The sequence below is a fragment of the Ctenocephalides felis genome, unplaced genomic scaffold (assembly GCF_003426905.1).
Source record: "Ctenocephalides felis isolate EL2017-DRISC unplaced genomic scaffold, ASM342690v1 CF-g0.4_SCAFFOLD_00845, whole genome shotgun sequence".
In the NCBI taxonomy this organism is placed as follows: domain Eukaryota; kingdom Metazoa; phylum Arthropoda; class Insecta; order Siphonaptera; family Pulicidae; genus Ctenocephalides; species Ctenocephalides felis.
The window spans coordinates 53,943,199-53,965,975 of record NW_020536999.1 but is presented as its reverse complement, the minus strand read 5'-3'; the positions used below and the strand labels follow the sequence as shown (position 1 = coordinate 53,965,975).

At 29.0% G+C, this 22,777-nt stretch overlaps 1 protein-coding gene across 1 annotated transcript in view; it reads right to left on the bottom strand.

The window, feature by feature from the left end:
• LOC113385595 overlaps positions 1–21,653 on the bottom strand; it is a 41,684-nt gene extending 20,031 nt beyond the window's left edge. The window contains exon 1 of the mRNA XM_026623448.1: positions 21,481–21,653. Within this exon, the coding sequence (XP_026479233.1) occupies positions 21,481–21,494 (14 nt within the window). The 5' untranslated portion in view covers positions 21,495–21,653. The remainder of the gene's footprint in view (positions 1–21,480) is intronic.
• Between the last annotated feature and the right edge of the window lie 1,124 nt (positions 21,654–22,777).

The window sequence follows — 22,777 nt, the reverse complement described above, 5'->3', positions numbered from 1 at the left end:
AAAATAACTAGTTATTTAACTAGTTGACGAAACCCCGATAACCGTTTCGTTTCGTTGACGGCAAAACCGTCAACGACCCACCTCTAGTGCATATATAAAAATATGTATATGTATATATAAAATATATTCCTTTTATATATAAAATGACAAATAATATTTTGCCTATTTACTCATGTATAATTCATTTTTTATTCATGACAATCCATCAGATTTATGATAATTTTGTATTCATAATAGTTCATATCAGTCAAAGTTAAATGCTTTTTAAATGTTACGGAATAAATTACATTTTAAAGAGGAATTACTCACTCTGACCCCAGAATTCATTTACAATCTATTTAAATGCAAAAGATGGGATTGGAAAACATAAAACACAACTGTAGTTTTGCAAATTTTCAATAAATCGATCCAGTCATACTCAAATGTAATTATAAAATTATCTGAAAAATGAATAGAAAAAAGGTACGTGAAGTAAAACTTAAATGATTAAGACCATAAACTATTAGTAGTTCTTACTAAAATTACAAGTGATAATAAAAATGTCCAAAATAAGATATTTAATATTATAAACGCAGATAAAAAGGTGTACATTTATAACTATATATATGCAAATATTTATCTTTTATCAATTGTTGCAGTGTTTTAACACTTTTGTATTAAAACAATATATTCCTTTTCTTTGTCATATATAAATGAAATTAACAAGTGCGTTAAAAATACACCTCATTATTTAACATGCGTCAACAAAATAATTAACACATATTATGAAGATAAATACAGATGATTTAATGTTGCTATTTAAGTTTCGGAAAAAACAAGTGGCTTTTTTAAATATGAACTGAACAATTTTTATGAATCATTTACTATTGATTTATTACTAGGCGATTTAGAAGTTATATGAAGACAAGAAGTGAACTGCCAAATGGTAATATAATGATATGATTCAATTATAAAATATATTTCAATATAAATTCAATATATATTAGAAATATGTTATTCGATTCAATTATAAAATATATTTCAATATAAATTAAATATATATTACAAATATGTTATATGCATATATATAAATATAATAAAAATTTTATAGCATTTGTATAATAATAATTTTATAATAAGTATTAAACATGAGAATTTTAGTTCTTTCTTTGTACCGTTTGGTTTATAGAAAACTCGATATTAATTAAAATATTTTTTTGTTTCAACTGTATTCGAGATTTTTGCTATAATAATAAAATATTTATATTACGTAAATAAATATTTTTTTAATAATAATTTAATTATTTGTTTGGTCTTAAAGGTCGTCCAGATTTTTATTACCTCATCTAATAGATAATTAATAATAATTTTAAGCAAATTATTAATAATGTTAGACAGAGTAAAACAAAATGAGCTAAGTATTTTGCATACAAGAAAGAATAAAACTTAAAAAAAACGTTTAAAATCAAGTTAGTAAAAATTATTAAGCATATGTATTTATATTAAAATGTATAAACGTATTTATGAATTAACCCAATATTGACATGATTGAAACTGCCTATAGACTTAATTTAAAAAAAACTGTTTTCCATAGTCAACTGCTTATTGGAGCAATCACTAAAATTTTTTTCATTTATTTATTTTTCTTTATTTGTAATTCATTTTCATTTATTTATTTATAATTATTTTTTCTTTTTTTCTATGATTTTTTTTTTATTATTATATGTAATTTAGCCATATAACTCATAGGGTCTGTAAATAACTCTTATTGTTACATAATATGGAATGAATAAAAAAAATTGACAAGATAACTTGATACTTTAATTTAATATTAATTCTTAACTTCCCGTAGGGTATGTTATAGTAATGAGCCGAAAATCGAAAATAAAAATGTTTGCATATCTTCACGTTTCAGACGTTTCTGAACATTTTGGCATTCCTCGGAAAAAATGGATGTGTGTGTATGTATGTGCGGAAACAATTTTTTGTCAACAGATGAACCGATTTGAAAAATTCAAAAAACAATCGATTCCTATTGATAGGGAAATGTGCTGATTACTTTTTGGCAAAGACAGAAAATAGAAACCGAGTTTTTGAGAGAACGAATCCGATTTGAATGGATTTGAATTTTTAGTCCTTTCTGAAAACACCATCTGATTTTTGGATTTCATGATTGTGTTGGCAAAACAATTGTTTTTCTTTTTCGAAAAACAATTTTTTTTGAATATCGAAAATCATTCAGATTTTAATTTTAATTCTGGCTTGCAGTTTCTCCATTGCAGTGCACATGCCATCCGCCTATAATCAGGTCGCCTAATGCTAAGCTTGGCTATAAATGCAAGTAATAAGCAATTACATTTAATTTAATCTAATTATAACTAAATTAAATATAACCCAATTTGAACCTTAACGCTTTAGATCTGTAATAAATTAATCAATTTTAATTCGTTTTATCGATATTCGCACACCAATTTATATTTATCCCACACGTAAGCTGCAGTTAAAAGCAATCTAATGATGTCAATAAATCGCAAATGAAAGAAACTTGCTGTTCACCTTTAAAGATCTTATACATTTTAGAAGTAATAAAACATGTGTAACTTGGGTCAGAATGAATGGTTGACACAGTTGAAAAAGTTGGAAACCATAAGATTGAGTTTTGAGTTCTATAATATAGATAAATAATTTTCCTTCTTGCATATACATTTCGATGAATAATGTTTATTCTATATTTCTCTAAATGTTACATTTAGAGGCAACATTTGGAGGATATTTAGAAGCGAGAAATCGCAATATTAGTAAGTAATTTTATTTTTTAACCATATTGGGGTAAAGAAGAAGTCATTATCTTACATTATCGAACGAAATACTTCTATTGAGTTGCTTGTCCCTATATAAATGCAATATTAAATCATTTATTTTATATGAACAAATGTGAATCCATAAATAAATTTAAAGAAAACCGATTTTCTTTAATGGTGGTCTCGCTCTTAGGTCTTATCAGAGGTCCTAGTTGCAATCCCCGCATAGAGCAGCCTGATATCAAACAGCAGTGACATCAGTTTTTATTTTAGAATATATTTAGCAATATTTATATGAATAAGCTTTTACCCGGCAATAAAAAAAGTTTTATTATGACAATAATTATAACAATAAAAATTATCACATATAGATGGGAAAACTCTGTTTTGGTTTCCATTTAAAAAAACTAAACGTAGTTTGTAAGAAATTTATCATAACAGCTAAAAAATTTCTACATTTTACATATAATAAATAAATATAATATAAAAATCATAAATTTTATATTCATATAGTTTGAATTCAACAAACATTTGCGGTTTTCTCTCTATATAATCCACATATTCAGATTGGAAAACAACAAATTATATTGCAGCAAATAAGGGGGCGTCTATTAATCACGTGAGCGAGCTTTTAAGGATTTTTGGACCCCCCTCCCTTGGTGATACTCAAAATTACCCTTCCTCCCCCACCAAACATCACGTGTATTTTTAGTTACGTGAAAAAACTATTTTTTTAGAATTTTTTTTGAAAATGTTTGAATTTTCATTAAAAAATCTGTTAAAAAATAAATACACTTGATATCTTACTATACACCTCCCTCCCCCACGTAATATTTCGTGATTTTCTGTCAAACCCCTTTTTTGTTAAAGAAGAAAATATATACACTTGGACAATGTGGCAAAAATAAAACTATTAATCATAAAAACTGATCAAAAACAAATGAAAATATTAAAAATAGATCTAATAAGGAAAATGGCGAGCATAGCTCATTTAGTTGCGTTTTCGACTCACGCGACAGGGATCTTTGGGTCAAATCTTGTCATTGACTTAATATATATAGTTAATTTGAAATTAAATAGAATTGGATTTTTTAAATAGAATTTGAATGAAAATTAGGAGTAAGAATATAAATTACAAAATTCGAATAGCTGAGTTGTATTAGGAGTAAGAAGAAAAAATATAAGAACTTGCTGAGATTAAAAGAAGAGAATGAAGAAATAAAATAGAAAGAAGATATGAGTTAAATAGAATTAGAAATTTGAAAAGAAAGTGCAAGAATTGAAGAGAGATTTTAAAGAAAATAATTGAAAAGAATTTAACAGAAAAAAAATTAAGAACAAAAATATAGAATAGGATATATAAGATTGAATATAATATAAAAAATATTATAGAATGTAAATAAATAAAATGTAGGTGGATAAATGCTCAGAGCAGAGTAAGCGAGGTCAAATACAATTAAAAAATAATAATAAGGAAGATGATAAACAGATTAAAATTAGTGATTCAGTAGAAAAATAAATCATGCATAATATAGTTGTATATATATGCAACTTTAAATAGTATATATTTTGAAGGAATTCAAAAACTAACACTTATAGAAAGAAATTTGTGAGAGAAACAAAGAAAAACATTATTTTTGAAACAATATGTAAGTACAATTCGCCCATATAAAAAGTTAATATAATAAAAAAAACAATAAAATAAATCCAAAATGTTTTCGATTATCTGTTTAAAATTAAACTTTTTATCCAGGTTCTACAATTGCTTATATTTTCATTTAACTATACTATTTATATCCCGTTGATATATAATTTGTGACAAGACAAAAACAAGGCACAATTTCAAATAACATATACACAAGAACAATAATGCTTATTTGTGATTCTTCAAACCGTCAACATGAAACTGAGGTAAAACAATGAAGCCGAATTGACTTGCATTTTGCATTATTAAAAATATTATATATGATTTATACAAAATTAGATCAATAGAGTATTCATTAGACAAAGTGGTTTGTGCTAAATCTGATCACGTACGAATTGTATGTGGAACTTTTGACTACTGCACGATCGACTATTCTTCTGCTCACCTTTGTACTTTTTCATTTTAAAAGCACAATCGTTCAGTTGCTAAAATAAATTGGAAACATTGATTGTGTATAGGAATAGCAATTGGAAATTAATTCACTTAAATTTATAAAACAAGTATATATGTTAAACAATTACATATGGAGGCATTTGGTAATTATTTTGTGTTGGCACTTAGAAGGCTGCCCAAAGGTTGTCCTTTCTAGTTGTGACCACATTTTTACGTTTTGCGCAATGATACCAGAAAAGGCCATTTGTACTTCGAAACACATTTTTAATCTTTGTTGGAAAATGTGAGAATATTATTATCATTAGAAAATGAATATTATTACTTCTTGATATCAAGATTCACGCAACGCGGGATTTAAACTTGGAGCCTTATGGTAAAGCATGTAGTTAAATTCTACTTTATCAAAGAAAATATAAACTCTTCATTTCATTAATCTTGCAAAAATAGATAAAATAAAACATGGACAATAAAATCCACTTCAACAACCATTCAATTCAACCATTTATCAAGTATAGCGAATTCTGGTGTTATATAGTTATGTGATTTTTTTCAAAGAAAATTTAATGTATAGGGGAATGTCTCGTAACGCCGGACAGCACCAAGAACCGGACACTCTATTTAACACGTATTATTTAAGCGAGTATAATTCTTTGCATTTCAAAATACAAATGAAAGGGGGCACATAGGTATAAAATAACGCACAAAGCCTCGCCTGTGAAGCACACGGCCACGGCGAGAGCAACCCTTTCCTGTTTTAGGCGCAAAATCACGGCGTCACCTAAATATCAATGGAAGTAATTCTAGCATATTTATGCATTTACATTTGAGTGGTATGCAAAGATAAAAGTTGTACTTAATTGTTATCCGTAAAATGGTAAAATATTATTAGATCTTTTAACCAATTTTAGTAGGCGCCACCAAATGAACGAAAATGTCTGTCCCTTAGCACCGGACACTAAGTCGTCCCTTAGTGCCGGACAGTAAACATATTGATATTTCTTATGAGAATATACGTAATTTATTCCAATTAGTATTTAGTATTTAATTTGGTTCTGTATGATTGCTAATGGTCACTACATACCCACATTTTTCGTATTTCCTAGACAAAGAATGAAAAGCTTATGGTGAATGCACCAGCTGAGAGCATCGGTGTGGCCCAGCCAAAAGGGTGGACAAATAGTGACTTTTTTGCAATATCTTAGGATATTCGTCAAAAACACATGTGCAAGCATTCCAGAGTGTGGAGATGGCTACATATGTGATCAATGCAGGTTATTTTGAAATGTCCGGTACTATGTGCCACTGTTTAAAATTATATTTTTTGATACCAAAGTTTGATTGATAGTATTAATTATTTTTTTAGCAAAGAATGCGGTTTTGTTAATTTAGTTTGATTTCTAACTTTGTTATCTAACATAAATCATAATTTAATAAACATTTCGTAAAATATTTTTTGATTTATTTATAAATAACCTTAGGTGTCCGCCACTAGGAGACTTCCCCCTATGTATATTTTAATTTTTTGATTGAATGTTTAATAATATAATAGATAATATTCAATAATAACTAAAATTTAAAGCAATTTCAATCTACCATAATCAAAAGTCTAATATCTGAATTGGCTTCCAATTTAGACAATCTAAGCACTACCAAAAATTTGCTGATGATCTATATAGAATAGGTGCAGATATTTGAAAAAAAATGAAGTCTATACCTTTATATCTCTTTTAAAATATTTAGATTTTTTATTTTAACCATATAATTCACAACAGAACTGTTCTTAGTGGACATCTAAATCTAAAGATAATTAGGCAATATAATGAAATAAATGATATATAAGGACATATGATAGATAAATGACAATAGTGGAAGTATAGCCAGTGTTACTTCTACTATACTCAATGAATAACAATAATTTGAACTAGCTGTAAGTGGAATTCTGTCTTAAGGCAATTAGGGCATCGTGCCTTAAGGCAAATTGCTGGAACTTCCCGTACCAAAAATTCTTATTTTTTTTAAAAACGATTAAAATTGAAAAATTGAAAAAAAATTACTTCGAAAAAATAAGAAACTATAAATTGGATAAAAAATTACTTTTTTTTGAAAAAAAATTTTTTAAAAAAAAAAATCTTTTTTTAAAAAAAATTTTTTTAATTTTTTTTTTTTTAAGAAAAATGTTTTCTTTATTTTGACATATTTTGGAAGATCTGAACTTGTTTTTCAGAGCAATCGTACTGCTTTAACTGCATAGAGACGAAATATAAAGCGCGTAAGCGCGGCGTCGCTGTCTAACGGGTAAACATTGATACGGAACCCATAGGAAAATAAACAAAATTTATACTTATTGTTAAAATCTCTATGAAATATCTGAAAATTTGATGTGCATATGTCTAATGATCATTTTTGACCGCCAAATGGCATTTTTTTTTACTTTTTTCGTGATATCTCCGAAACCGCTAGACCTGCCTTTATGAAAATTTGATCAATTCTTTATCTTGTCAATACAAGTAAAATGTTTTTTGAATTATTAAAATCGGACGCTCCGTTCTCTTAAAAACTGAGTTACCGTTTTCGGCACTTTTTGCCCCGTATCTCCGGAACGGCTAGACCTGCCTTCGCCAAAAACTAATCAGCACGTCTCCTTATCAATACGAATCGAATGTTTTTTGAATTATTCAAATCGGTTGATCCGTGTTCCCGAAATCGTCGACGAAAATTTGTATCCGCACATACATACACACACGCACACACACACACACACACACACACACACACACACACATACATCCATTTTTTCTAAGGTATGCCAAAATATTCAGAAACCTCTGAAACGTAAAGATATATAAAAATTTTCATTTTCGATTTTTTTGCGATTACTATAACTTACCCTACGGGAAGTTAATAAATAAAAAAAACAAGTTGCACCTTTAAACACAAACAATATTTAACTAAACATATTTGGAATCAATTTTTTTTTTTCAATAATAGCAGCTATTCAAAGTAATATAACTGTAGATCATATATTCTTCTTCAGCAAGAGATAATTTTTAATCCATTGGTACTTTTATAATACTTTTTTCATATACCCTAGTATTATTAAACCCAAAGGAAACGATCAAAATATAATCATCTACAAAGTCAGATATAATTACAAAGAATTTATTTTTTATTTTTTAAGGCGCCGAGACTATAAATTTGACGAGTATTTCCTGTGAAGAAAATGGACTACTGTTGTCTCGGGTGGAAACTATTAAATCAATAATGGGTTATAAATTACAACAATAATATATATATATATATATATATATATATAATATTGAATGATTTTATATAATTATATTTTGTTGGTCAAGGTAACGTTTACGTAATTCCTGTACATGATTACATATGAATGTGTGTGCGCATTTGTTATCTAAACACGTGTTTTTTGTTTAACAATGACTTGTTTGCACAAATACATATGAGAGAATGAAATGTGTAGGATTATTATTTTGTAGTTGTATGAAGATGATCTTTTTGATTTCATTACATATTATACATTATATGAAATAGATTAGAATAATGGATATTTTTAGTATTATTCAGTATCAAGTAAATTCTAAAATTTAATGCAATTGGACTGAACAAGTAAAAGGTTCGAAAAGCATCAGCAAAATTAAGAAAGGCTTCTGCTAAGGACCTAATTGGGTAACTATATTTTTGTAGATTTGTAAGAATCTAATAAAAACCTAATTCATAGGAATCTACAAAAATATAGTTACCCAACGCATATAAGAATATCCTATGAAGGCCAAAAGTAGAAAAAAATCTAATTATTTTACCACTGAAAAATAATATAATATAACTATAAAAACCTACAAGTTTTATTCAATTGTTATTATCTTTATTAAATTAAATAAAAATATGTAATAAACTGAGGAAAAACCATTGAAAATCTCCTTATTGTTATTTTTTTATATTCTGTCAATTTAATTCATAAGAATTCATATGTATTTGGTATTTCCAATTGTTATAAAATAATGAAGTGTTATAAAGCAACTATAATTACTATTACAAATTTGCATTATTTGTGAACTATTTTAGACACTTAAACTTATAAAAACAAGTTGAATAATAACGTAGCAAAAAAGTTGTTAAAACAAATTAATAATAAAAAAAATTAAAAAAAATCTAACGACCTAATTTTAGTCTATCAATAAGCAAAAGTTCTATAAGTCATTTTACTGTAAAAAACTTCATCACTAAACGTAGTTCATAGATTTGTGCTGTGTACTTTATAAACACTTGAATTAATGTTTTATGTGGATAGTTGATCAAACAAATAGAAAATTGATGATTTTTTTTTATTTTTTGCATACATTATAAAAAAATAGTTGCTGTAATATATATTTTTTTTAATATTTTCGAACTGTAATCAGAACTTAAAAGTCCTTTAAGTTGTTGGGCTAATTTGACTTAATACTACGTCGGTTTTGCAGATGGCAATCAAAATAGTCTCTATGTGATATTTTTTTATTACAATTTCTGTAATAGAGCAGATATTTTATTGATGCAGCAATGCCGAATGAGGGCTCTTTTCAATTGGAAACATATTGCTATCCATATTTCCAAGTGAAAACCGATCTAGCCGTTCTAGCGATTGATCACGTAATATTTTTGAAGCTTTTTGATGGATATAAATATTGTACAAAAAAGGGTAAAATCAAATGATTACCAATATTACCACAAATTTTGTCCAAAATTTATCTTTTTGTTATCCAAACCGCAAAGTTGTACTACGAGTCATCTAATCCTTATTATTTCTGTTTCTCAGGTATAATCATTTTTGTTTTTGTTTATTCGTGTGAATTGCGCTATATGCAATAAGTTTAGTTTAGTAACTATTTCCATAAATAATTTGTGATAACATAGTTATTTTACAATGCAAATACGTCAAGTGTAGTTGTGCCAATTTCGAGTTATTCCGATAAGTTGATATAACTGTTATTGACAAGAATACTTAAAGAAGCCAAATAATGGTCGCATTGTCAAAATAGTTTAGAAATTATTTCATTTTATATTTTTTTTTTTTTTTTTTTTATTTATTTATTTATAGCAATCAAGATACAATTTATCTTATAAGCTATTGTGACACAAAGGAGAAAGAGAAAAAAAAATATATAATAAAAATAATAACAACAATAATAATAATGAATAAAAAAAAAAATAATAATATTTATAATTATATTAAAGAAAAAATAATAATAATAATAAATAAATAAATAAATAAATAAATAAATAATAATAATAATAATAATTAACTAGAGTTCACTCCAATGAGTAAAGCCTAGTGTTTCATATAAGGTCGCTTGGCCAACATCTTTTCAACCTTCTTAGTGATGAAGAGCCGATTAAAGAAGCAATGAGCTGGTTGTAGTGACACTCAATTTTTGAGAGGTAGATCGAGCTTCTGTCCTTGATGACATCTGTGACGTATGGAATATCTAAATCTTTATGAATAGCATGGTTAGTTATGTACCACGGTGCGTTGACTATATTTCTTAGTATTTTGTTTTGACATCTTTGCATCATTACTATATTGGATTTGCTTGCGCATCCCCATAACTCGATGCCGTAAGTCCAAACGGGTTTAATAATGCATTTGTATAGGAGTACTTTATTATACAGCGAGAGCTTCGAGTTTCTTCCTATAAGCCAGTTGATTTCTTGGGCTTTGAACTTGATTTGTTGAATTTTGGCTTTGATGTGTTGCTTCCAGGTTAGTCTGGAATCCAAGTGCATGCCCAGATATTTGACTACATCGGTTTGTGGTATTGTACATTGGTTGAAGGAAACTTGAGGGCAGGTATCTCTTCTCAGCGAAAAGGTAATATGCTTCGATTTGGCCTCGTTGATTTTTATTTTCCATTTTTTGGACCAGGTCACGATTTTGTTAAGATGACATTGCAGTTTCTGCGAGGCTACTTTAGGATCGAGATCAGTGGTTAAGATTGCGATATCATCGGCAAAAGTACAACAAGTAGAATCACCGTATTCTGGAAAATCACTTGTGTATAATAGATAAAGAAATGGACCTAAGACACTGCCTTGAGGAACACCTGCGTTTACCAGTTTGGGCTCAGTTGTTTCTTGGCCGATTTTTACTTGAAACTTTCTTGAACATAAGTAAGATTCGAAGAATTTTGTGTATGATGGTAAAAGATTTCTGATTTTATGTAGAAGACCAAAGTGCCAGACCTTGTCAAACGCCTGGCTTACATCAAGGAACACGGCGGAACAGTACTTCTTGGCTTCGAAAGCTTTGTTGACAGTATCGACTATACGATGACACTGCTGTATAGTGGAGTGTTGTTTACGGAAGCCAAATTGATGATCCGGAACTATATTTGACTCTTTGGCAATGTTTTCTAGTAGTAACTTTTCAAATACTTTTGAAATTATTGGCAGTAGGCTTATTGGCCTGTATGAACTAACAATGTTAGGGTCTTTTCCAACTTTTGGTACCATTATAATGGAAGCCAATTTGAAAGAAGTTGGCCAGTAATTTAGTCTCAGTATTGCATTGAATACATGAGTAATGAAAACATATCCAACTCTCGGAAGTTGTTTGAGCATTGTAGTTGATATTAAGTCGATTCCGACAGATTTGTTGTTTTTCAGTCGATGGATCTCCTTGTGGATTCTTTTCACTGTGAAGAAGCGAAAGTTGCTAGGCTGGCTTACTACTGAGCTCTCAGGAGACAAATTGTCGTGATTAGAATCCATGACATTTGGTGTAAAAACTGTGGATAAGTGATTGGCAAAAAGGTTACCTTTCTCAGCATCACTTCTAGCCCAGTTATCATGAGTTTCAGACCGAATAGGAGGGTTTTTTCTTGGAGGACGTTTTTTGTTGCGTATAGGTTTCCACAAGGAGTTGTCAAATCTGTTTAGGCTCAATACATAGTTATTGAAATTGTTGTTGAACATTTCTTTAATTTTGATTCTAATAGAATTACTGATTTGGTTCAAAGCTGATTTATCTTGTGGTGCATGAGTTCTCTGCCATATTTTCCTAATCTTGCGTTTTCTGGCTATTAGCTTCTTTATTTCTAGCGTTACGGTTGGACATTTACTGACACTTGGATTCTGTGGAGTGCAGATTCTAACTGTGTTTAGCAGAAGTTGTTTGAAGTTTTCCAACGCACTGTCAACATCATTTGTACATTTAAGGGGAATTTTCAAATTAATTTGGTGTTTGATTGTATCTCTATATCTGTCCCAATTGGTCCTAGAATTGTGAAGCTTAGGATTTGAGGAGATGGGCATAACCGAGGAACTTAGGGAAGCAATGATAGTTGAATGGTCGGATGTCAAATCATAATTGGGTTGGACTTCTATGCATTTGTAGTCAATTCCACTAGAAATAAAGAAGTCAAGTAGGTCCGGAATCTTAGCCGGGTCTGAGGGCCAGTATGTTGGTGTACCAGTGGAGTGCGAGGCGTAGTTATTTTGTTGAATAACATAATTCAGCTCTTTTCCTTTCGGATTAACAAGTCGTGATCCCCAGTTTGGATGCTTGCTGTTGAAGTCACCACCTGCTAGGAATCTTGTACCTAACGTATCGAAAAATTCTTGAAAGTGTTCTCTCTTTATGTTGTGTCTTGGCGGACAGTAGACAGCTGTGAATGTGAGGTCGTAGGGAAAAGCTTTTACTTTGACCGATGTAGATTGAATATAATTTGTGTTGAAATGGTTCATCTCATAATGTGAAATGCTTGATTTGACGATAATAGCCGTTCCTCCATGAGCCGTTCCATCCGGATGTGGCGAGTGATAAACGCTGTAAAATGGTACAGAAAAGTGACTGAATTTGGTTAGATGAGTCTCGCTTACTAGTAGAATGTCAATTTTGTTAAGGGGGGCGATACATGTAATCGCCTTAATTTTTACCATTTTTTGAGGACTTTTTAAACTGGGAAGGAATGATTGAATCTTTTTGAACTTTTTTAGGGTTATTTATTATATATTAAAATACACAAAAAAAATATTTTTTTATTTTTTTTTTTTTAAATGGCTGCCGTAAAAATAAATCTGCCAAGACCCTCTCGGAAAACGCCATCAATTTGCGGGCGTTCTCACTTTTCGTACGGTGATCTGAATTTAAAAAAAATTAGTTTGTACGTGTTCATAAAACATATATCTTCTAGTTAAACCAAAAAAAATTTAAAAAAGTCACAAAATCGTAAATTGGCACACCTTAGAAAAAAAAAGTTCGATTTTTCACCTTTTTTTCAATGTTTTTTTTGGTAAAAGGGTTAATTTTTGATTTTTTTTTGGAATGTTTGAGGCTTAACTAGAAGCTATTACTGTAAAGTAGACGTGTGCAAAATTTCATTGGAATCGGTTGAGAACTTTTTGAGTTATCCCGCCCGCAAATTTCAAAAATGTCGTTTTGAGAAAAACGCGTTTAAAGTTTTGACACAGAAACAGATAAGAGTACAATAGCACTCAAGCGTCGAGTTGAGGCGTGGCACTTAAATGAGTTTTTATTGTATAAATAATGATAATTTTGTTTTGAATATTTACAGGCATATTTTTGAGATGTTATTGTAACGATTTATGAAAGAAAAAAAAATCGATTTTTTTTTTCTTGTTACATGTATCGCCCCCCTTAAGAGACAGAAAAATAGTTAGCTCATTTTTATGTGAAATAAGCCCATTGGCGTTCCATAGTGCGATCCTTAGAAACTTAGCCATTATTTACGGATGTTAGCAAGAGAAGATAGCATGTTTAGAATCACGCTATTTTGGTTCATAAGTTGTTGGAACAAGTTTTTAAATTCTGCTAGAAATTGTGTCAAGATGTTTTCGATTTGGCCATCACTGTTAATGCCCGATGACACTAGTTGTTTAGCTACCTGCGAAGAACTTAAGTGTGCCGCATAAACCGGTTTGTTTACATTGTTTTTAATTACGTCACTGTAGCTGCGGTCCGAAGTGACTTTGCTTGAATTGGTTGATAAGCCGGGTCGTAAAATTCTAGATGAAGGATTTGATTCACAGTTTGGCATAGATGAATTAATGTTATTATCGGTTCCGTATTTGCGGGCGTATAGTTCTTGATAACGCTCGCAGCCTTTGTAGTTGGCTGTATGACCTTGCTTGTAGCATAAGGCACAAGTAGGTACTGCGTTCTTCTCAATAGGGCAATCTTTTGTGGCATGGTTCGAGGCGCAGCGGCGGCAGATAAATAACCGGTTGCAAAAACTGCGAGTATGGCCAAGCAATTGGCAACGTCCACACTGAACTATACGTTTTCGCTCGTTGGGCGGTTCGATTTTAATTATGCAGTTGAATAGCTTGTTTATTTTGTATATTTCTTTGTTATTGGCTTTAGGTTCCAGATCAACAAAGAATAAGTTGCGCGGTTTGTTAGTAATTCTGTTACGCGGGTTCAATATGTTTCTGACCTTGTGTCCGAGTTTAGCGAGTGCTGTAGTAATTTCTTCAGTAGTGGTTGAATGATGCAGGAATCTTATTACCACTCGAAACGCCCTATCCTCTTTCAACTGGTAAGTGTGGTATTCGGCTTTGGCTGCTGTGAGTAATTTGGCCATTAATTTGAATGTGTCCGAATCCTGACATTGAATTTTCACAGTCTCGTCAGGCAGGCACTTAGTGTAATACTGATCTTGTTGAAAAACTGAGTTAATTTCTTGTTTCATTAATTTAAAGTTATTGACGTCATAGACGAAAATAGGAGGAGGTTTTGAGGAGCGTGGTTGAGATGTAGAAGGGGTGGGATTGTTTATTAGCGGTTCAAACCTGTTATGGGTGTTGATTGCAGTATAGGTATTTTTAAGAGTACCGTTGATTCTTCGTTTTTTTGAATATGAAGGAGTTTGCCATGCAGGTTCATCTTGTTCCATGGATTGATTATCAGAAGTACTATTAGTTTCTGTGATGTCTGAGTTGTTTAAAACATCCAACGCTTGCCCCACTATTGCAGAGGTAGACGGTTCATTGTGTTCCCCCATAATGGGGAACAACTTTTGTTACAACACGCACAAATTTTGATTAATATTTCACTTTTCTGTTCACTAAAATTGTCACAATAAAAACGAAAATAATCACGTCGAATCAACACGAGTTATATACTAGTTGAATACGAGCTGTATGAATACTTAATTTGAACACCTGATAACATTTACCGGGAGGTCTTACCTGCTCGGTAGCTGACGAGCGAATGATTTCATTTTATATATTTACTACTTATTAGATTTCAGGAGGAAATTGCAGATTCAGTAAAATTAATAAGCACAATAAAAATTACCAGTAACATAAATCATTTTAATAAAAAAATGTGATACTGATTTTTTTATATTTACTAGGGCGTGATTAGTAAATATTAGTATTAGTAAATTAGTAAATATGGTAAAATGATCTAAAATGTACAAGGATAATTTAAGTATTATTTTAATATTTTTAAGAATTTATATTTAAGTATTTTGTATTAATTTAGTAATATAGCAAAATAATCAATACAAAGTCATAATAAATATCTCTGTGAATTTTCTTTACAACTTCTAGTAAATTAAAATGACGACAAACCCACATTTATAATATTAAATAATCGCAAAAAATATTTTACATATTTATATATTAGTACAGCTATATTTTATATCTTTTATAAATTAGTACAGATATTATTAACTTCCCGTAGGGCAAGTTATAGTAATCGCAAAAAATCGAAAATGAAAATTTGTATATATCTTTACGTTTTAAAAGTTTCTGAATATTTTAGCATACCTTAGAAAAAATGGATGTATGTGTGTGTGTATGTGCGTGTGTGTGTGTGCGCGGATACAAATTTTCGTCGACGATTTCGGGAACACCGATCAACCGATTTAAATAATTCAAAAAACATTCGATTCGTACTGATAAGGAGACGTGCTGATTACTTTTTGGCGGCGGCAGTTTTAGGCGTTTCAAAGATACGGGGCAAAAAGTGCCAAAAACGGTAACACGGTTTTTAAGAGAACGGAGCGTCCGATTTTAAAAATTCAAAGAACATTTTACTTGTATTAACAAGTTGAAGAACTGATCAAATTTTCATGAAAGCAGGTCTAGCGGTTTCGGAGATCTAGTAAAAAAAGTAAAAAAAAATGCCATTTGGCGATCAAAAATGATCATTAGACATATGCGCATCAAATTATTAGATATTTTATAGATATTTTAACAATAAGTATAAATTTTGTTCACATTCCTATGGCTTTCGTACCAATGTTTATCTGTTAGACGGCGACGCGGCGCTTACGCGCTTTGACGTTTCGTCTCTATGCAGTCAAAGCAGTACGATTGCTTTGAAAAAAAGTTCAAAATTTCCAAAATCTGCCAAAATAAAGAAAACTTTTCAAAAAAAAGGATTTTTTTTTCGAATTTATAGTTTCTCAAAAATCTAATTTTTTCGAGGTAAATTCATTCAAAAATGTTAATTGTTTTTGAAAAAATAATAATTTTTGGTACGGGAATTTCCAGCAATTTGCCTTAAGGCACGATGCCATGCGTCCCACTAGTATAAATTAGTACAGCAATTAGTTTTGAAAAACTATCATTAGCAATTAGTTTTAAAAAACCAAGCCAATATTTAAATATAATTGGATAATTATCAAAAGATTTATAATTATAAATGGCGTTGAATATTAATTAATTCGACTTATTCACTTTGCAAATATTATATTACCAATTAAACGTAAATAATTATTTGTGTTTGACGTGAATGGAATACGAGATATACCATCAGCATTAATCATGAAAGAAAAATAATAATCATTTATTTCAATTAATTGGCATAAATTAAAACTATGTGCCATAAAATCTTAGATATTTCGGATATTTTATGTTATATTTTATGTACATTTTATGTATTTTATATCCTATTACTATTTTTTAAAGTTGTGAAAACTGCTGAGAACACCTTAAGATTAGAAATCTAATAGTAATAAATAATTCTGTACAACGTTTTTCTCTTGTAATTGTCCGGCAAAATTATAATAGGAACCTTTCTGATAATTAAATTGATTTTTATGATTTCTATCATAAAGTATATATTTTTGTAATATAAATTTTGCTTCTTTCGCTAAGATATTTTCCTACGAATAATTTGTGTAATTAGTTTTAATAAAAATATTGTTCGAAAATAACCATTAATAATTTTATGTAATCATTGCCTAAATGTTTACTTGTTTTTGACTAATCGATAAAAACCCAAATCGATTACTTTAATTACAAATTAATGATGAAGCTAAAAAAAAAACTGGAAATCATAATTTAACTTTATTAGAAATTTGTGGTTTTTTATTCTATCCGAAATAAGCGAACTTCCTACTACCATGACACAAGAATAATCAGTACGGCGCATTTTATCCATAATATAAAATTGATCGTATCAAATAATTATTTGTAAACATTACGTGATATTATATATAAATTCGAGTGTTTTTTTTTCAATAGAAACACATGCAAATCGACTAATATATATTATTTTTATTAGCTGTGTAAGAGTTATAATACTAATTAGTTTTTAATTTTTTGCAACAAGGGCAAAACTTATTATCTTAATCTCTAAAAATTCAATATAAATAAAATTCTCTAAAAATATGTATGTTTTAATAGAATCATTGTTAAAAGTCATATTTATATATTTAGTTTATTTTACACCTATTTGCCTACATATATTCAATTTTTAAAGCATTTTTTATAAGACTCTTAATTATTTTTGTACCTATTTACTTAGTATCTGTATAGTTCCCATTAATAATATAATAGTTGAAATTTTTAGTGATTATTTTCACATTAAGAAATTTAATTATTCCCAATTTTCACTGAAGTCAATATAAATTTAAGTATTAATATTATGACGGTATATTTCGTGCATATTTTTACCAATTGAAGAGACCTCATAAAAAAGTATATCCATTAAATGAAAATGTTTTAAAAAATAATAACCAATATTTATTATTGTTTATAAAGTAAAACGAAAAAATATTTTAATTATTTATATTAACTTCCCGTTATAGTAATGGGCCAAAAATTGGAAATGAAAATGTTTGCATATCTTCACGTTTCAGGATTTCTGAGCATTTTGGTATACCTCAGAAAAAATGGATATGTGTATGTGTGCGTGCGTGTGTATGTATAGATGAACCGATTTGGAAAAATCGATTCCTATTGATAGGGAGATGTGCTGATTAGCTTTTGGCAAAGGCAGGTCCAGCCGTTACGGAGATAAAGAGCCTAGAGTTCAGAAAATAGAAACCGAGTTTTTGAGAGAACGGAGTATTCGATTTGAATGATTCAAAAACATTCAAGTTGTAATGATTGGGAGAAATTGTGTTTAGTTTTTGGCAAAAGCTGATCCAGCCGTTTTGGAGATACCGAGCTAATTGTGCAAAAAATGGCAGTTTTTGAAAGAACTAAGCATTGGAGATGAATGATTCAAGAAACTTTCTGCTTGTTTTGACAAAATAATTGCTCTTGGAAAAAAAATTATATATTTTTTTTATTTTTTTAAAAAACATTTTGTTTGTATATCGAAAATAATTCAGATTTTAGTTTTAATTCTGGCTAAGGTTCTGAAGCTTGCTTAAATACTTTAAATAAATAATATTAACTTGGTAATTTAGTTTAAATAATTCTTATAAATATTAGAAAATATATATAATTTATTTGGAAACATTTAATATTCCTCGAACATTTCATTACGGTAAGGAAAGTTCCATACATCACTAGTTTAATATTTGTTTGAACAAAATTTTAAAATAACTAAGATAGCCTAATGAATTCACTAAAATTAAGTATTTAAAGAATTGTTTTAATTTACTATGCATTTTATATAAAATAACCGATATTAAGTATTATTGAAAGAAACATTGAATAAATTTATCATTTGTTTTATGTGTTATCATTAGTTACTATTATAAGTTTTCAATTTGTTATGGATTTTATTGTGTTTTGTAATTTTTGTAATTATGTATTTATGTATGTAATGTACTATTCTATGAATCTGTTTTACACAATTATAATTATCTTTTAATTTGACTATCATTTTAACTATATGTAATTTATTGTAGTTCCAAGAAAAAATAATTATAAGACATACGTTCTGTAAATCTGTGATGTAAATAGCAAGTAAAAAAGCGTAGCAGTTATATTTGATCGTTAATAATAACATTAACCCTTTCTACTCGTAAATTCCGGAATTTGTATGTATTTTGCCGACGAAGCGGCGGCATCCGAGTCGAAAGGGTTAAAAATCTAGGTAATATTTATTAATAAAAAAAATTTGACATTATTTATATAGGGATATTCGTAATACTGTGGTGATAGTCCGGATTTACAATCACAAAGACTCGGTTTCAAATAAAGACAACTTGATATCAAGCAGAAACGCTTTCCATTTTCAATTGATATAAACGATTAAAATATGTTTTTACGCAAAAATAATTCTTCTCAACATTGCTGCAATACTTATCGTATCATGATTACAAAAGACAACCGTTGGGTTGTCTTCTAAAAGTCCACATAATTGAAGGAATAGCGATACAAATTATAAAATATTTTTATACTCAATAATTTATCAATAAATATAAATTTTGTTTGATTATTGCAAATACATTAAAAAATAAAAATATATAAATGTTGTGCTTTCTTAGCACAGTTCTCAAAATTGATTTGGCCAAAAAGAGTGGCACAACTCACCCACCCCCCTTTATGGATTTTCGGCATCGCGTGTTTACATCAAATTAGTTCAATGGGACAATCATGTGGCTAAATAGTTTGTGGAGACTTTTGTCAATACATGTGACATCATTTATATCTGATAAATATGTGTAATAAGCAAACACACTATTTCAATCTATCGACATGTGAAAACTCTTGAAATCGATTCGAAATCGAAATGAATTTTTTATTTTCTTTATTTTTCCTATTTGTTTTGCAAAGGTAAATATGAAACTTGTTATGATACATAGTTTTAGATGAAAGGTTTAAAAATAAAATTACAAACAATATTCATAAATATTAATTCAGTGGAACAAATACTTCGAGTATATTAATTCGTAATAACTAGATTGGACAACTACTGGGTTTCCAATCCAAAATTCAATATTTTCATAAATTACCTAAATTCAACACTGTATTATTTTAATATACAACATAACCACAGGCTTCTCACTCCAGAAAGTAATATCTGCACTGTTAACTTCCCGTTAATGTAATGGGCCGAAAACAGAAATTGAAAATTTTTACATTTCTCGACGTTTTTTTATTTTTTAATAAAAAGATAAACATAGATATTTTAATAAAAAAAATAGATAAAAATTTAGTAAAGTATTCTGCTTGTCTTAAGAAAATAATTGCTTTTGGAAAAAAAATTGCCTCAACTTTTTTTTTTTTGAAAAAAATCTTTTTTTATATCGAAAATAATTCAGATTTTATTTTTAATTCTGACTATAGTTCTAATATACTTTAAACAAATAATTTCAACTCTGCAATTCAGTTTATATAATTCTTATAAATATTAGACAATGTTACAATATTTATAACAATCTATTTGAAAACATTCAATATTCCTCGAACATTTCGTTACGGTACGGGAAGTACGGTTCCAGCAATTTGCCTTAAGGCACGATGCCGTACACCCAACTATTTTTTTAAATTTATTTAAATAAGATCATACTAAAAAATAATGCGGCCCTACGACAACTCGTTTAACTTCAAAAATTCGTCAAAGTTTGCAAAAATTGGTATCGTTTTTTTGGCATTTGTCAAAATTAGACCTTTGATGTTTTTTCAAAAATGCCCGAACCGATTTCAGAAATTTGATGTATCTCAATGAGGATACTGCCGAATTGATTTTAAAAAATCAAAAACTGATTGAAAGAAATTAGTTGGGAATGATACTGATTAGTTTTAGGTGAAAATCTACCGAGCCGTTTTCTTGTAATTAACTGTCGAAAAAAAAATTCAAGCCGATTTTTATGGAACTTCTTCTGGCGATATATATCATGGTCTTATAGAACTTACTGAAATATTACGGCCTTATGACAAATAGTTTAATTTTAAAAATTAATGAAAGTTTGAAAAAATGAGTAGTTTTTTGACGTTTGTTAAAATTAAAATTAGACGATTTACTTGATAAAACGATACAGTACTTGGTCTTAATGAACATACTAAATCATTAAAGCCCTACGAAAACTGGTTCAATTATAAACATTGTTGATTTTTGAAAATTTGCTTTTAGAAAATACTCGTTCGTTTGCAATTATGTGTAAAAAATCCACTCGAAATACTTTTAATCACTCATAGATGAATTTATTTTTTATTGATTAAATCGATTATTTACACATGTCGACAAGTTCATGTAACTTGCCTCAAGGCAAAACAGCAATACCAACTAGTTAATTAAAATTTTCAAAATGCAAAATCTACCTATAAATATTTTTTTCGGAACAAAAAATATAATACATCGCTATTATAGACAAGTACATATAGATATTTATATTATTACTAATATAAATATTTTTATTATATTATATTATAAAAAATATTATTACTAACCTGTTGGTACTCATTTTTGCATCCCTTAAAAAACTTCTCTGAAGTTAAATGTCAAATCCACTGAAAATTCTGTTCATCTAGTATTTTCTGACAGCAACCATTTTAGTGCACTCGACATAATTTCAATTAAAAATTTAAACATTTTAAAATTTGAATTAAAAACTGCATACACTTGTTCACATATAATATTTTTAAATTTTCACCAACTATTTCTTATCAAGCGTAGATAACAGTAGATAAAAAATTGTTATGTACGTATAAAATCGTTAATATTTAGTGTCACATTTTGAATTTCTTTTCACTAGAACATCTGTTATAATAGAACATGACAGTAGTACTGTTTATTTTCTGTAACTTCGTAAATATTTATCATATTTTGTTCGTTTTGAACAGAGAAGAAAATGTAGTCTGTGCGTTCGTTGCTTTGGTTACTAACTAACCGACTTCATGCTATGAAATGATATTGATCGTGACTCGGCGCAAGTGTTGGTTTCGAATTTTGCATGTGTTAGGTTGGTAGATGGAGCGATAGAAGATATAAGGTCGAAATGGATGTGTGTATTGTGCATGGAAAATCGGTATAAACATAAAACAAAATGTTACGTACTTATTTTTCTTGCTTATATGCCAAATAGTTCATATATTATATAAAATGACTCTTTGCATTCGGACCGAAAAATCTTATCCTCCAGAATGTCTTGTGTATGTTTGTATGGAGTCCGGAAAAAGATTTTCCGGGAAAATCAGGTCGCAATGCAATCTTAATTTATGTATAAAGAAAATATATCACTGATTATGACTTAGCATTTCACTTGAAAACTTATGGAAAGTTAATGTAAAAAAGTTTTTTTACATTTTCTTTTTTACTTTATTTTATAGCCTCCACCCCCAAAGAATTTATTTATATATTGTTATTGATATATGAACATAAAACAAAATGTTACGTAGATACTTATTTTTCTTGCTTATATGCCAAATAGTTCATATATTATATTGGATGACTCTTTGCATTCGGACCGAAAAATCTTATCCTCCAGAATGCCTTGTGTTTGTTTGCATGGAGTCCGGAAAAAGATTTTCCGGGAAAATCAGGTCGCAATGCAATCTTAATTTATGTATAAATTCTTTATGGGCGTCCTATAATAGAACTGTATTTATTCCTAAAGATAATTATAATATATATATATATATATATATATATATATATATATTCACAGGGCCGGATTTAGAAATTTGGCGCCCCGGGGCACTGACAAAAATGCCGCCCCATCCCTGAAATTTTACGAACTTTCGAACT